The sequence below is a fragment of the Lithobates pipiens genome, unplaced genomic scaffold, assembly GCF_037356315.1.
Source record: "Lithobates pipiens isolate NorthernLeopardFrog02 unplaced genomic scaffold, aLitPip1_a1.2 Scaffold_10, whole genome shotgun sequence".
Classification (NCBI taxonomy): domain Eukaryota; kingdom Metazoa; phylum Chordata; class Amphibia; order Anura; family Ranidae; genus Lithobates; species Lithobates pipiens.
Window position 1 is genome coordinate 25,273,296 of NW_027507686.1, and position 17,785 is coordinate 25,291,080.

The 17,785-nt window shown below is 45.8% G+C and overlaps 1 protein-coding gene and 1 long non-coding RNA gene across 2 annotated transcripts in view; both read right to left on the reverse strand.

The window, feature by feature from the left end:
- Window positions 1-296: 296 nt before the first annotated feature.
- Window positions 297-1,278, reverse strand: LOC143928248 (uncharacterized). Its single transcript, XR_013262385.1, has 2 exons — window positions 446-1,278; window positions 297-395 (listed from the first exon to the last, which is right to left on the reverse strand). It is a non-coding gene; the product is annotated as an uncharacterized LOC143928248 (long non-coding RNA).
- An 880-nt stretch (window positions 1,279-2,158) lies between these two features.
- The window catches only part of COTL1 (coactosin like F-actin binding protein 1), a 49,761-nt gene continuing 34,134 nt past the window's right edge, over window positions 2,159-17,785 (reverse strand). The window contains exons 3-4 of the mRNA XM_077453002.1: window positions 10,508-10,665; window positions 2,159-2,683 (exon numbers count right to left, since the gene is read on the reverse strand). Of these exons, the coding sequence (XP_077309128.1) occupies window positions 2,573-2,683; window positions 10,508-10,665 (269 nt within the window). The 3' untranslated portion in view covers window positions 2,159-2,572. The remainder of the gene's footprint in view (window positions 2,684-10,507; window positions 10,666-17,785) is intronic.

Sequence of the window (17,785 nt, forward strand, 5' to 3'; positions counted from 1 at the left end):
ATGAATGAACACAGTGAGTGATTGCTACAGATCCTTCACTGTGTTCATTCGGAAAAGGAAGGGACTGTAAATGACCCTCCCCCTCTTCCCATCCTGAAACATCCCCCCCCCCCCCACAGCAGCTAGGGGGAGAGGAGGGAAGCCAGCAGCTCTGTGGGGGGGGGGGGGGGCAGGGGGAATCTGCACCACCAGCATGATTAGGGTGTGCACAGGCACACCTGGCATACCCTGTGCACACGCCTATAGATCTCTGTGAGAGGGAATGAACACCTGGAAGTATTACACCGACTCATTACTTAGCATGAAAAATATATCTGATGATAGGTCCCACTTTAATGTATAGCTTTGGACTCTGCACTGGTGCCCGATTGACATGATTCCATTTACTTTGTGCTCTGACAAGAGGTGGGTACCTGTGGCGTTAGATGTATTGCTGGATGGCAGCCTGACAGGTACCCACCCACAGGTACCCACCCATTTGCAGCGCAGGAAACAGGTGCTGCAGCCCCGTAGGACGTCTGTACAGTGAGCTCTTCTGGGCTCACCATACACAATACAATCTGATTGTACAACCTCCTTTTTTAGTCTACCAACTATGTACTGTAAGGGCCTAGCTGATTGGATATAAAATGATTAGTAGACATCGGAAATTCAGATCACAATCTGAACATTCAAAAGAATGAAAATCTGAAAATTCGAAAATCTGAAATAATAACTAACTAATAATAAATATTAAATTATAGGTATTGGAATTTCCTTTCAAATTTGGCTGTTAGTGAACGTATTTGAACGAATTATCTGAAATAACGAATGCCATATCTAAACGAATGGAACGTAACGATCGAATAATAACAACTAACATAATAATAAAACCTTTTTTTTTATTATTATTTATTATTAATTTGTTCCATTCCATTTGTTTAGATGCGGCATTCGTTATTTCGGATAATTCATAACATCAGATAAATTTTGTATTTGTTAGGTCCACAAACAGCTAAATTTGAAAGGAAATTCCAATACCTATAATTTAATAGTAGTTATTATTAGTTATTATTTCAAATATTACTGATTTTCCTTTCTTTTTTTCAGATTTCTGAATTTCCGAATTTTCGAATTCCGGAAGTTCAGAATTCAAAAATTAGAAAATTCGGAAGTTCAGAATTAGAAAATTCGGAAGTTCAGAATTAGAAAATTCGGAAGTTCAGAATTAGAAAATTCGGAAATTTGAAAATTCGAAAATTCGGAAATTTGAAAATTCGGAAATTTGAAAATTCGGAAATTTGAAAATTCGGAAATTTGAAAATTCCGAAATTTGAAAATTCCGAAATTTGAAAATTCCGAAATCTGAAAATTCGGAAATTTGAAAATTCCCAAATTTTTAATTTCTAAATTTCCAAAAAATTCAAAATTCAGAAGTTCGTTACGTTCACAAACAGCCAAGTTTGAAAGGAAATTCCAATGCCTATAATTTAATAGTAGTTATTATTAGTTAGTTATTATTTTGAATATTACTGATTTTCCTCTTTTTTTTTTTCAGATTTCTGAATTTCCAAATTTTCGAATTCCGAAAATTCGTAATTCAAAAATTTGGAACTTCAGAATTCAAAAATTCGATATTCCGAATTTGAAAATTTGAAAAACAATTCGGAAATTTGACAACTCGGAAATATGGAAATTCGGAAATTCGAAAATTTGAAAATTTGACAATTCGGAATTTGGAAATTGGAAAATTTGCAAATTCGAAAATTCAGAATTTTTGAATTTCCGAAAAAAGCAAAGAAAAATAAATGAAATGAAAATAAACAAATTTTTTGTCAGTACACATGTCTATTGATTAGATGGTTCAGGCAGGTCCTAATATTGCATAGTTTTAGATCTAAATTTGATTGGATGCTTAGATTGCAATGTGGATGGTGAGCCTAAAGCCTCAAATTTTCTGAAGATTTGTCTTCAAATTTACCAAAACCATATAATATGAGGTCAAACCTTAAGAGTTTCAATTTTGTATGCATTCAGGCAGGTCCTTGTACTACATGGTTTTGGTAAATCTGAAGACAAAAATCTGCAGAAAATCTAACAGTGTGTGTGGGGATCTTAGGTACCGGTTTGGCTCTATTTAGCTACTAAAAGTTCCCAAAACAACGATCAATCCATCATGGAGAATTTTGCAACTTTTTAAACAAGATTTTAAACATTCCAGAAAACAAAAAGAACAAGCGGCGATCAGTCTGCGGAAATGGCGATTCCCCCGGAGAGTCAAGAGAAAATTCAAAATAATCTTTTCAGGAGTTCGTTGTGTTTTGTCTTGGAGTCGCAGAACCCGCGGCGAAGCTGTCGATCGCAAAGGCCGTAGGCTCAGACGCGCGTCTGCTGATAAACCAGCGTGACCGCCAAGATAATGTCAACTGAGATGTTGTGACCGAGATATAAGAGTCCAGACGGGGCGGGGGAGGGGGAAGAGAAATATGCAAAGAAATAACCAGTTTCTTTTATCACAGCTTCTGTCGGTTTTTCCGGTTGTCTTTGTTGCGGTCGACTTCTTGGTCTTCTAGTAAAAAGCAGCGCGGTGAGATTATTCTGCCTGGGCGTCGTAGTTGGCACCTCCGGCCTTCTTTAGCTCGTTTTTGATGTATTCTTCTTCCAGGTCTTTGCGTTCGGTGATGAGCAGCTCTTTGGCAAAATTCTAAGATAAAAAAAAAAATAATAATTTTGGGTTTTGTAAATATGTTTTTCACCAACATAATATTTCCTGCCAGCATTATTGTTTTTAGTCTGATAAACTAAATACATACACACTATTCGATTTTCTGCAGATTTTTGTCTGCAGACTTACCAAAACCCTGTAGTGCAAGCAGGGCCGGGACAAGGGGTGGGCAGGAGGGCCGGCTGCCCTGGGCACTGTGGTATCATGGGCGGTGGGGGGGGGGGGGGGGCACCACAAGGAAATAGGGGGGAGGGGATTTGTGTTGGAAAGGGGGATTTGGGGGGCAGCAGGAAGTATTGTTCTAGGAGGGGAAATTTGGGGGGGGGTATGCTAAAGTTTAGGGGGAGAAGGAATGGGGGAAGAAGATTTGTGCGAGGAAGGATGATTGGGGCATTTGTGCTGGAAGGGGGATTTGCAGTGGGGTTATTGGGAGGAGTAATCTTAGGGGTAGATAATTTGTGCTAGGAGGAGTGATTTTTTTTGGGGGGGGCACTTGAATTGGGGGGGATTTGGGGGGGGTAAGATTTGCACTGGGAGGAGGGGGAATTTATGCTTAGGGGGGTGAAAAAGATTAGTGCTCAGTTTTTTGGGGGGGGGGGTTTGATGACGCATAATGCCCATACACCTTGGGGGCGGGGGGTGCAGTTTGGCATGTTTGCCCTGGGCTCTGGATGACCTTGTCCCCCCACTGAGTGCAAGGGCCTGCCTGATTGCAGACAAAATTGAAACTCTTAGACCCCTTTCACACGAGGGGTGTTTTGCAGGCACTATAGCGTTAGAAATAGCGCCTGCAATCCGCCCTCAAACTTCTGCACCATTGTCTCCTGTGTGAAAGCCCGAGGGCTTTCACACCGGAGTGGTGCGCTGGCAGGACATCAGGGAAAGTCCTGCCAGCAGCTTCTTTGGAGCGGTGTGTTTACCGCTCCTCCACCGCTACTCCCCATTGAAATCAATGGGGCAGTGCTGCAATGCAAAACACTGATATTGCAGGCGGTTTAAACCCTTTCTCGGCCGCTAGCGGGGGGGGGATAAAAGCGCCCCGCTAGTGGCCGAAATGCGCTGAAAATCCGACGGTAGAACGCCACTAAAAATAGCTGCGTTTTATCGCCGACGCTATGGGTGTGGCAGTGTGAAAGGGGTCTTAAGGTTTAGCCTCATATTATATGGTTTTGGTAAATCTGAAGACAACAATCTGCAGAAAATCTAATAGTGTGTATGGGGCTTTACATACAATGCCTTGAAAAAGTATTCATACCCCTTGAAATTTTCCCTATTTTGTCATGTTACAACCAAAAATGTAAATGTATTTTATTAGGATTTTATGTGATAGACCAACACATAATTGTGAAATGGAAGGAAAATGATAAATGCTTTTCCAAATTTTTGTACAAAAAAAATATCTGAAAAGTTTATTGTGTATTTGTATTCAGCCCCCTTTACTCCGATACCCCTAACTAAAATCTAGCGAAACCAATTGCCTTCAGAAATCACCTAATTAGTAAATAGAGTCCACCTGTGTGTAATTTAATCTTAGTATAAATACAGCTGTTCTGTGAAGCCCTCAGAGGTTTGTTGGAGAACCTTAGTGAACAAACAGCACCATAAAGACCAAGGAACACACCAGACAGGTCAGGGATAAAGTTGTGGAGAATTTTAACCTCCCTGGCGGTATGATTATTTCAGATTTTTGATGCTTCAAGCGGTACGTTGTTTCGCATTGAAATTTGGCGTTTTATATTGTAGGCCTGTAATTCTTAGGAATAACTCGCTTAAATCTGTCCAAACAAGAGTCTAGTAGACACCCTGGGTATGATAACGTTTGAAACACGAAATCATAAATTATAATATTATAAATAATTAAAACAAATATATAATAATAAAAATGATTCAATAATGTAATCAAATCAAAAACACTGAAATTTGCTCAGTTGCAGAATTGTCGCTGTCATTACTTTTAGTGTTTGATGACGGACCTCCCCACAAATCGCTATCGCTCAATTCTGCAAGTGATTATAATTTATTATCGCTGTTTTCTAGCTGGTCTGAAACCACTTTTGATGTAAAGGGATGCTTTTGGTTGCTATGGACAATCTCCAGCTTCCAGGCAGAAAGAACAGATTATATAACAGTGATGGCGAACCTTGGCACCCCAGATGTTTTGGAACTACATTTCCCATGATGCTCAACTACACTGCAGAGTGCAAGAGAATCATGGGAAATGTAGTTCCAAAACATCTGGAGAGCCATGGTTCGCCATGACTGTTATATAATATAAAACTGCATGCAGGGCACTGGACAAACCACTAGGGACAAAAGGGATGAGAAATAATGTGATAAAGTAATGTAATCTGTAAGATCACCGTGTACTGTACGTTTTTCACTTTTTGAATTTGGCACCGTGCTCCGTCCCCGTGCGCCGCAACGCTCGCAGGGAACAGAGCTCGGCGCTGTGGTGAATCGAGCGGAGACGCGGCTCGCACACAGAGCCGGGAGACATTGCAGGATCCTGGGGAAAAGGTAATTAAGCTGTACCTGGATCCTGTGATGTGATCCCGACTGTGGCTCGGGGTTACCGCTTTTGGTACTGAAAATTCACCCCGAGCCACACTTGGGAATACCAACAGGGAGGTTAAAGCAGGGTTAGGTTATAAAAAAATATCCCTCGCTTTGAACATCTCACGGAGCTCTGTTCAATCCATCACCCGAAAATGGAAAGAGTATGGCACAACTGCAAACCTACCAAGACATGGCCGTCCACCTAAACTGACCGGCCGGGCAAGGAGAGCATTCATCAGAGAAGCAGCCAAGAGGCCCATGGAAACTCTGGAGGAGCTGCAGAGATCCACAGCTCAGGTGGGAGAATCTGTCCACAGGACAACTATTAGTCGTCTCTCCACAAATCTGCCCTTTATGGAAGAGTGGCGACAAGAAGAAAGCCATTGGCGGAAGAAAGTCATAAGAAGTCCAGTTTGCAGTTTGTGAGAAGCCATGTGGGGGACACAGCAAACATGTGGAAGAAGGTGCTCTGGTCAGATGAGACCAAAATTGAACTTTTTGGCCTAAAAGCAAAACGCTATGTGTGGCGGAAACTAACTTTGCACATCACCCTGAACACACCATCCCCACTGTGAAACATGGTGGTGGCAGGATCTTGTTGTGGGGAAGATTTTCTTCAGCAGGGACAGGGAAGCTGGTCAGAGTTGTTGGGAAGATGGATGGAGACAAATACAGGACAATCTTAGAAGAAAACCTGTTAGAGTCTGCAAAAGACTTGAGACTGGGGCAGAGGTTCACCTTCCAGCAGTACAACGACCCTAAATATACAGCCAGGGCTACAATGGAATGGTTTACATCAAAGCATATTCATGTGTTAGAATGGGCCAATCAAAGTCCAGACCTAAATACAATTGAGAATCTGTGGCAAGACTTGAAAATTGCTGTTCACAGACACTCTCCATCCAATCTGACAGAGCTTGAGATATTTTGCAAAGAAGAATGGGGAAAAAAATGTCCCTTTCTAGATGTGCAAAGCTGGTAGAGACATCCCCAAACAGACTTGCAGCTGTAATTGCAGTGAAAGGCGGTTCTACAAAGTATTGACTCCGGGGGGCACCATACAAATGTACCCCACACTTTTCACATATTTATTTGTAAAAAAAAATTGAAAACCATTTATCATTTAAAATCCCAATAAAATAAATGTACGCTTTTTCATTGTAACATCACAAAATGTGGAAAATGTCAAGGGGTGTGAATACTTTTTTCAAGGCACTGTAGAATGGGGAAGGATTGGGGCTTCTCTCATGTGTCTGCAATGGGGAGATTTCTTCCTTACATTATCTGCCCTGTGGCACCTCGTGATTCTGGTTGTCACTGTGACAAGAGGTGAGGTATTAAATAGTGTTTTGATTTGTGTTGCTCAGATGCAGTGAAGATCCGCTTTAACCAGTAGTGGGCACTGGGAGTGTTACAAATGCCCCAAATAAACTTTATGAAAGTACACAGGGCATATGTAGCACATCCTGTGCTTTTACCCCAATGCTGCTCCCCCCTTGCACCTTACAGCAATTCCCAGCTGTCAAAATGACAAATGACAAAATCACTTGGACAGGAAGTGAAGGGAATTTTCCCAATAGGGACACAGCCAATGGAAGAAAAAAAAAGCTGACAGAGGATCTAATCCTTCTCTACTCTATCCAACACTGAAACATTTTGTGTGGATTTGAGCTTTAACTATTGACACCTTTATTTTGTATGGACTGGTATTTTATCTCCATGTAGTAAATTCAGCTGTGATAAATCCTTATTTTCCATCATCAAAAAAATAAAATAAAAAATGCTATAATAAAAATACTAGAGAAGCCGTGTTTTAGTAAATTAGAAGAAAAAATTAGAAGACGAAAAATGAAATTAGTAAATTAGAAGAAGATATAGGAGTTGATTTACCAAAACTGGAGCATGTAAAATCTGGTGCAGCTCTCCATTGAAGCCAATCAGCTTCCATTTTTTTTTATTTTTTTTGGGCAAAGCTTAATTGAACAAGCTGAAGTTAGAATCTGATTGGCTCCCATGCACAGCTGCACCAGATTTTGCACACTCCAGTTTTAGTAAATCACCCCCACAGTCATTGATTCTGGAATACCTTCATGCTAAAATAGTATCCTGCTTCTTCACTCAGACTGGAGTCCCCCTTTAAATGGCAAGACATAAAAGCGGGGCAGCTTGTCCTGTGAGATCGGCGTTAAGCCTGACACAACGGACACAACAATGCATTCCGCGGACACAGTACAAGCGCCTGTTTGTTCACGTCGGAACACTGGCTGCTATTGAGGTCCGGCCATGCCAGAGAGGTTTAATTATGAATCCGGCCCTCTTGTCCCACTCACTCTGACCTGCGGGCTCGTTGTGCCAAAGGAGAGAGCGCCGGACGCTCGTCACAAAGAAGGAATGCCAGCTGCGGAATGCGGACCTGGCTGCTGGGGGCTTTCCAATGGCTCTGATACATTGTTATGTGAATCTACGATTGCTGTGCCACCACTGTGATATTCCAACCCAGATACAAGTTTATTTTAATGGCAAACTGTTTACAAACCCGACGCATTTTGTGGGCTGTAGCTCCACCCCCTTCATCAGGGCTTAGAGGAAAAAACAATGAAACAATGTATTGGCCTCTGTAATCATTGTATAGTTAGGATAAGTGCACAGTGTGCATTGGGTTCCTATACATAAATAAAAAGCCGCCCTTAAGCTCCAATCCAGCGACTTTGCTTAACCACTTGCTGACCGCCCACAGTATATATATATATATACATCGTTACTTTGACATTTAATACCAGGTTATGGCAGCAGCTAGCTTTTTTTTTTCTTTTAGGGGCGGCGGGAGAGGTGCCCCCACCCCCGCCTCTCACTGCTTTCCGGTCATTTACGCGTTTACCGGAGCCGCCCGTAAACCCAGAAACAATCCGATTCATTTGCTAGATAGGCAGAAAGTCGAGTGAGGGCAAGATGGCCCCTACTCAGCTCTATGCCCTTGGAGGACCAGAGCGACCTCCGACACCACTTCCGGTTCTCGGGCTTAAAGCGGAGTTCCGCTTAAAAAAAAACTAAAAAAAATTAAAAGTCAGCAGCTTCAAATACTGCAGCTGCTGACTTTTAATAATTGGACACTTACCGGTCCCAGGGTTCAGCGATGCGGGGGGGGGGGGGGGGGGCGAAGCCTTACTCGTCTCCCCCTCCTCTCTGCAGCACCGGCATTGTAACTGTGGGTGCCCGGTTGTGGCTTCGTCCACCACCCACCCACCAAAAAAATGACATGGGGGTCACCTGCAAACAATTTGCTGAAGACAAGCAGACTAAGGACATGGATTACTGGAAACATGTCCTGTGGTCTGATGGGGCCAAGATAAACTTATTTGGTTCAGATGGTGACAAGCGTGTGTGGTGGCAACCAGGTGAGGAGTACAAAGACAAGTGTGTCTTGCCTACAGTCAAGCATGGTGGTGGGAGTGTCATGGTCTGCGGCTGCATGAGTGCTGCCGGCACTGGGGGGCTACAGTTCATTGAGGGAACCATGAATGCCAACATGTACCTGACATACTGAAGCAGAGCATGATCCCCTCCGTTCAGAGACTGGGCCGCAGGGCAGTATTCCGACATGATAAATAACCCAAACACACCTCCAAGATGACCACTGCCTTGCTTTAGAAGCTGAGGGTGAAGGTGATGGACTGGCCAAGCATTCTTATGGGACAATCAATGTAAAGGGGGACTCTGATAGGGACACCCTGATGGGGATAACTGATCATATCTAAGAGGGATACCCTGATGGGGACACCTGATGTAAAGGGGCACTCTGGTGGGAACACCTGATGTAAGGGGGCACTGTGATGGGGACACCTGATGTAAAGGGGCACCCTGATGGGGACACCTGATATAAGGGGGCACTGTGATGGGGACACCTGATGTAAAGGGGCACTCTGATGGGGACACCTGATGTAAAGGGGCACTCTGATGGGGACACCTGATGTAAGGGGGCACTCTCATGGGGACACCTGATGTAAGGGGGCACTCTCATGGGAACACCTGATGTAAGGCGGCACTCTGATGGGAACACCTGATGTAAGGGGGCACTCTGATGGGGACACCCGATGTAAGGGGGCACTCTGATGGGGACACCCGATGTAAGGGGGCACTCTGATGGGGACACCCGATGTAAGGGGGCACTCTGATGGGGACACCCGATGTAAGGGGGCACTCTGATGGGGACACCCGATGTAAGGGGGCACTCTGATGGGGACACCCGATGTAAGGGGGCACTCTGATGGAGACACCCGATGTAAGGGGGCACTCTGATGGGGACACCCGATGTAAGGGGGCACTCTGATGGGGACACCCGATGTAAGGGGGCACTCTAATGGGGACACCCGATGTAAGGGGGCACTCTGATGGAGACACCCGATGTAAGGGGGCACTCTGATGGGGACACCTGATATAAGGGGGCACTCTGATGGAGACACCTGATATAAGGGGGCACTCTGATGGGGGAGACATGATAAAAGGGGGCACTCTGATGGGGACACCTGATGTAAGGGGGTACTCTGATGGGGACACCTGATGTAAGGGGGCACTCTGATGGGGACATCTGATGTAACGGGGCACACCTGATATGAGGGGGCACAGGTTATATTTAATAGTGTTTCCCAGGCTGTGACACTGTGTGACTCACATACACAGTGTTGACATTATGTCACCTGACTTTTTTTTACTGCAGCCCCAGATTAGATAGGCTGTTATACCTTTACAAAAACCAGCAAATTTCCTGGCTGGTTATTACCCAGTGTCAAAAAATAGACTGAGACTGACTGAAAGCTACCATGGGTGCCAACTGTCACTGATTTGTCGGGACAGTCCTGCATCTTCATTCTCAGTCCCGATGACGCTGTGTCCAGGACCATGTCCCGGAATCTCAGTGTCACCCTCACTTGAGAAGTAACTAAATAAGGCTTTTGATACAGCGATTGGTGACAACAAATGGGCGGTCCCGGCATATTTGGAGGGGGGGGGGTTGGGAATGCCACTCTGATGGAGGGGTTTGGGGTCTGGTGGGACAGTCCAGTCACCGGGGGGAGGACTGTGGATGGGGTTAACTGTGTCCTGCGGTTTGGGACTGAAGTATGAGCTTCTTGCTCATAGTTGGGTTTCTGACTGGAGCAATTCGATCGATGAACATTGAGGTGTATGTGAGCTCCATTATGGTAATGATAACAATAAGCTTTGATTGACCATTCACGGTCCAGAACTGACCTGCACAATGTCCTTCACCAGCGACTTGTCTGTGCCGATTTTGGCTCTCTGTAGGCCACCAACATTCTCTCCGATCCACGTGATTAAGGCAAACTTGACCCTCTTGCTCATGGCGTCTCCAGTGGTGAATCGAACGTAAGCGAACAGTCTGACATCATCTGCAATCGAACAGAAAGAGACGGTCGGTCAGAGATCGCCTTAAAAAAAAAATCACTATAAACCATAACAAAAAATATTGCTAGATTTTCTATAATAAATAAGAATAAATAAATATATAAACACATAATCCACTTTATATGAAGCAGGTGCTACAAACATCCACTGGTATACAGTATATGGACAGGGAGATGATGGTGTTTTATGGGGTCACTGTGACCGGAGGACGGACCGAACTACAAGCACCGTCCAGCCATTGTGCAGTCACAAGACGCATCGGAACATTTCAAGCGATGAGTTCCTGCTAAGTGGCAGAACATGGTGACCGACCCAACTGACATTTTCCAACCTCTGTACTGACATTTACAAAAGGATGGGAGGTGTCCTCTGTGCCTGCTGAGCTGAGCTTCTACCGAGGAGCCCCCTGATTACCAGGAAGTTTAGGTAAATATTCAGAAAACAAGGAGGACAATGGTTTGAAAGAATACAGCGAACTGTATACTCCTCTGTATACACCCCTCTGTATACTCCCCTCTGTATACTCCCCTCTGTATACACCCCTCTGTATACACCCCTCTGTATACACCCCTCTGTATACACCCCTCTGTATACTCCCCTCTGTATACACCCCTCTGTATACACACCTCTGTATACACTCCCCTGTATATACCCCTCTGTATATACCCCTCTGTATACACTCCTCTGTATACACTCCCCTGTATACACCCCTCTGTATACACCCCTCTGTATACACTCCCCTGTATACACCCCTCTGTATACACTGCTCTGTATACACCCCTCTGTATACACTCCTCTGTATACTCTCCCCTGTATACACCCCTCTGAGTCCTCCTTACATTACAGTTCAAATCAGAGTCCTGCCTTACATCAAAATCTCCATCAGAGTCCTGCCTTACATCAAAATCCCCATCAGAGTCCTGCCTTACATCAAAATCCCCATCAGAGTCCTGCCTTACATCAAAATCCCCATCAGAGTCCTGCCTTACATCAAAATCCCCATCAGAGTCCTGCCTTACATCAAAATCCCCATCAGAGTCCTGCCTTACATCAAAATCCCCATCAGAGTCCTGCCTTACATCAAAATCCCCATCAGAGCCCTGTCTTACATCAGAGATCCCAGAGTCCTGTCTTACATCAGAGTACTCATCAGAGCCATCCATTACATCACAGTTCCCATCAGAGTCCTCCTTACATCACAGTTCCCATCAGAGTCCTCTTTACATCAAAGTCCCTATCAGAGTCCTGCCTTACATCAGAGGCCCCATCAGAGTACTCGTCAGAGACATCCCTTACATCACAGTCCCCATCAGGACCATCCCTTACATCACAGTCCCCATCAGGACCATCCCTTACATCACAGTCCCCATCAGGACCATCCCTTACATCACAGTCCCTATCAGAGTAATCCCTAAATCAGAGACCCCATCAGAGTCCTCCCTTACATCAGAGTTCCCAGCAGAGTCCAGATTACCCCAAGGTCCCCATCAGAATCCTCCTTACATCAGAGACCCCACCGGAGTCCTTATCAGAGCCCCCCTTACATCAGAGTTCCCATAAGAGCCCTCCTTACATCACAGACCCCATAAGAGTCATCTCTTACAACAGGGTTCCCTTTAGAGTTCTCCCTTAAATCACAGTTCCCATCAGAGCCCTCCCTTACATCAGGGTCTGCACCAGAATCCTCCCTTACATCAGTCCCCTTTTAGAGCCTTCCTTACATCAGAGACCTCCTGAGAGTCCTCTTTACATTAGAGACCCCATCAGAGTCTTCCTTACATTAGAGACCCCATCAGAGTCTTCCCTTACATGACAGTTCCCATCCTGCTCTACATCCCCCTTACACCATGGTCTCCATTAGCGTTCCCCCTTACATCAGCAGTGAAGACCACCATAGACATCTTCTGAGCTTATTCCTCAATCAGTACACATTTGGAGACCCCTGTACTAGATATACTCATTATCGCGTGTTTATTATAATATAAAAATAAGAGCTACTGTATATCCTATTTCTGTTTATATGTAATATGACTTAGATACAGAGGAGTATATAAAGTCCATGGTCATTTTTCAATCAGGTCTTCCTTCTCTTCTATGGATGATATTTTGTGCCGGCGGATTATCAATGTTTGAAGAAGTTACAAACCCTAAGAAGTCATTTTGTTCAAAAGTTTCGAAAAATACAAATTTCCTCCAAGTAAAAGGAATCACGTTTGTTCATTTGTAGCATTTAGCAGCTCCAATGACTACTTTATAGCGGACTTCCAGCATACAAATTCCTCTTGCTGAGAAAATAATCTGCCATACTTAGAGTTCACATATTGCACGGAAGTGTATTTCCAGCCAGAACGTTCCAGATTTGTACCCGTTTGTGTTCTGTAGATATTGAGACAGGAAGTTACAATTACCTCCCTGAGCAGAGAGCTGTGTGGGAGAGCGAGCCTGCCATAATCAGGGGATTAGAATCAGTCCCAGCATAAAAATACCAAGAAATTGGATCCTCAGCACCCTGCAAATGGGATAAAGTGGATCCAAACCCAAGAACAAAATTCAGATTTCTGCTTAGCAATCTTTTCATGTCATGGCTGCATTCATTTTCTTTTTCTTTTTTTTGGCTTTTTTTACCCTGTGATCCTGCCAATAACACACTTCCTGTCCTAGGGTGACAACGCTCATTCACTGCTAGGGACACACTGAGGGGCATTCGGATCCTAATCTGAACCCGAACTATCCAGGCAAGAGGCTGTCACTATCCACCAATCATAAGCGGGCGAGCCAATCCCCACTATGTAGTCACACTTATACAAGGGGTGGGTATGCATGCAGCCATCGCCCGGACAAGGTCATGTAGAGTCCAGGGCGAACATGCCAAATTGACCCCCCAAAAATAAAGAAATCGAGCACTAATCTGCATGCTCGCCCCCTAAGCAAAGTCCCCTCTCCTCCTACAAATCCCCCCTCCCAGCACAAATCTTTGCCCCCCATCCGCAAATAAATCTCCCCCTAATAGCACAAATCTGCTAACCCTTAAATTTCCCATCCTAGCACAAATCCTATTCCCCCCACTCCAAATCCCCCCATTCCAGCACAAATTCCCCTCCTCCAATCCTTGATCTTAGCACAAACCCCCCACCCTACAAATTTCCCTTCCTAGCACAAATCCTCTTCCCCCACTCCAAATCCCCCCCCCCATCCAGCACAAATTCCCCTCCCCCAATTATTGATCTTGGCACAAATTCCCCCATCCTACATATTTCCCCTCCTAGCACAAATCCTCTTCCCCCCACTCCAACCCCCCCCCCCCATTCCGGCACAAATTCCCCTCCCCAATCCCTGATCTTAGCACAAATCCCCCACCCTACAAATTTCCCCTCCCAGCACAAATCCTCTTTCCCCCACTGGTACCCCCCCCCATTCCAGCACAAATTCCCCTCCCCCAATCCTTGATCCTAGCACAAATCCCCTACCCTACAAATGTTCCCTCCTAGCACAAATCCTCTGCCCCCCCACACTCCAAATCCCCCCTTCCAGCACAAATTCCCCTCCCCAATCCTTGATCTTAGCACAAATCCCCCACCCTAAAAATTTCCCCTCCTAGCACAAATACCCCCCAATTATCTCTACTAGCACAAATTCCTAGCCCCCCCCAAAAAAATATTTCCCCTACCATTTTATTTTTATAGTAAAAGCTCCAAAATCCCCCCACTCCAGCAAAAATTCCCATGCCCAATCCTTGATCTTAGCACAAATCCCCCACCCTACAAATTTCCCTTCCTAGCACAAATCATCTTCCCCTACTCCAAATTCCCCCCCCCCCCCCCCTTTCCAGCATATCCTAGCACACATCCCCCACCCTACACATTTTCCCTCCTAGCACAAATCCTCTGCCTCCCCCACTCCAAAACCCCCCCATTCCGGCTCAAATTCCCCTCCCCAATCCTTCATCTTTGCACAAATCCCCCACCCTACAGAACAGACCTACAAATTTCCCCTCCTAGCACAAATACCCCCCAATCATCCATACTAGAACAAATTCCTAGCCTTCCCCCCCAAAATATATTTCCTCTACCATTTTATTTTTATAGTAAAAGCCCCCAAATCCCCCCACTCCAGCACAAATTCCCCTCCCCAATCCTTGATCTTAGCACAAATCCCTCACTCTACAAATTTCCTCTCCTAGCACTAATCCTCTTCCCCCCCCCCACTCCAAATCCCCCCCCCCCCCCATTCCAGCACCAATTCCCCTCCTCAATCCTTGATCTTAGCACAAATCCCCCACCCTAAAAATTTCCCTTCCTAGCACAAATCATCTTTCCCCCACTCCAACCCCCCCCCCCCCCCCCCCACCCGACATTCCAGCACAAAGCACCAATTCCCCTCCCCCAATCCTTGATCCTAGCACAAATCCCCCACCCTACAAATTTCCCCTCCTAGCACAAATCCAATCCCCCCCTCCAAATCCCCCCATTCCAGCACAAATTCCCCTCCCCCAATCCTGGATCCTAGCACAAATCCCCCAACCTACAAATTTCACCTCCTAACACTAATCCTCTTCCCCCCCACTCCAAATCCCCCCATTCCAGCACAAATTCCCCTCCCCCAATCCTTGATCTTAGCACAAATCCCCCACCCTACAAATTTCCCCTCCTGGCACAAATCATCCCTACTAGCACAAATTCCTAGCCCGGGTAGCCCCCAAAAATATTTCCCCTACCATTTTATTTTTATAGTAAAAAAAAACAAAATCCCCCCTCTTAGCACAAATCCTCTTCCCCCATCCCCCGTCCCAACACAAATCACCACTACTAGCCCACCACGCCGAATTTGTCCTCCTAGAACAATTCCTACATCCTGCCATCCCCGAAATTTTCCTTTCCCAGCACAATGCCTCGGATGTTTAATTGGTGGTGCATAGTGGCAGCTTCCTGGCTGGACAGCTCAATTGAGTTGAACTGGTATGTGAACATGCCGAGCTCATCCCTGCTCAGTGCATTGAATATATATGACAGAGCAGTTTTGTCAAGCTAGGGCAGGACTACAGAACTACCCCCTGTCTTCTCCATAACACAGGGGAGATGTTCTGCCGCCCACAGAGATAGCTGATAACAATGCTGACTAATTAAAGTGCTTGTAAAGAAGCAAGATTTTTTTACCTTCTTGCATTCTATGCTCGAAGGTAAAAAAAAAACCTGTGTGGAGCCCCCCCCCCCCCCCCAGCCCACCTTTTATACTTACCTGAGCCCCATCTCAATCCAGCAATGTACACAAGAGCGGCAGCTCTCCTGGGTCTATTCCTCCTCATTGGCTGAGACAGCAACCACAGCCAGTGAGGAATGAGGAGTGGGGGTGGGACCGAGTCATGCTCCATGTTTGAATGGACACACAGAGCAGCGGGCATGCTTAGGTGCTCCCCATAGCAAGCTGCTTGCTATTGGTCCCTTGGGAGCAGTAAAGGGCCAGGAGTGCTGGCGGGGGACCCAAGAAGAGGAGGATCGGGGCTGCTCTGTGCAAAACCACTACACAGATCAGGTATATATGGCATTTTTTTTTGCTTTTAATATCACTTTAAGACTGTAGCATAGGCAGTTATCAGGCAGGAAGTTACCTATTCTCAAGATTTCTGGCAGGATCCACATGTATTTTTTCACAGCAGTCGGCATAGAGATTTGATAATGGAGATTGTCTATTTATTTATTTTTTGCTGTTGGTTAGACTTGCTAGACATGTATCTATTTTTTTACTATGTAACTAAATAACTTATTAAACAGTCCATGATTTGCTAGGGATGCAATAAAGCAAAACCTTTTAAGCAATTTTAGAAAATGATATCGGCTTCAGACTGAGAAGGGAAGGCTGTTCTTAATAACATCGCATTACTCCAGGGCTAGGATGAGGGGTGGGCAGGAGGGCCAGCTGCCCTGGGCACAATGGTTTACTAGGGGTGCCTTCCTTCTGTTGCAAGGCTGACAGGAGTAGTGACAGTGGTAGTGGTTTTGACAAGCAAGTGAATGCAGGGTGTAGGTTCCCCTAAGCTTGCACATCATGAGCAGGGGGGATGGTGCAGTTTGGAATCTTAGCACTGGGTACTGGATGACTTTGTCCCAGCACTGGTACCAGCAATGGCATCATGGCATTTCTCAGGGCGGGTTTCCTGATGATGGCAATGCAATCTATATTCAAACCGCCACTTATAGTCTCCATCTGAAGCCAGTGCATAGGCGTGCACAGGCCTGGGCACACCCTAATCCCCTTGTGTGATGCAGTTTTAATTTTTTATTTATATATTTTATAAAAGTTTTTATTAATTAATAAAAGTAAAAAACGACCGACACCAATCTTATCCCTATTGACACTGTCCACTGCCCTACTGACACCGTCTACTGACACCGTCCACTGCCCTACTGACACCGTCCTCTGCCCTAATGACACCGTCCACTGCCCTACTGACACCGTCCTCTGCCCTACTGACACCGTCCTCTGCCCTACTGACACCGTCCTCTGCCCTACTGACACCGTCCTCTGCCCTACTGACACCGTCCACTGCCCTACTGACACCGTCCTCTGCTCTACTGACACCGTCCTCTGCCCTACTGACACCGTCCACTGCCCTACTGACACCATCCTCTGCCCTACTGACACCGTCCCCTGCACTACTGACATCGTCTACTGCCCTACTGACACCGTCCTCTGCCCTACTGACACCGTCCTCTGCCCTACTGACACCGTCCTCTGTCCTACTGACACCGTCCTCTGTCCTACTGACACCGTCCTCTGCTTTACTGACACCATCCTCTGCTCTACTGACACCGTCCTCTGCTCTACTGACACCGTCCACTGCCCTACCGACACCATCCACTGCCCTACCGACACCATCCACTGCCCTACCGACACCGTCCACTGCCCTACTGACACCGTCCACTGCCCTACTGACACCATCCTCTGCCCTACTGACACCGTCCACTGCCCTACTGACACCGTCCTCTGCCCTACTGACACCGTCCTCTGCCCTACTGACACCGTCCTCTGCCCTACTGACACCATCCTCTGCCCTACTGACACCATCCTCTGCTCTACTGACACCGTCCTCTGCCCTACTGACACCGT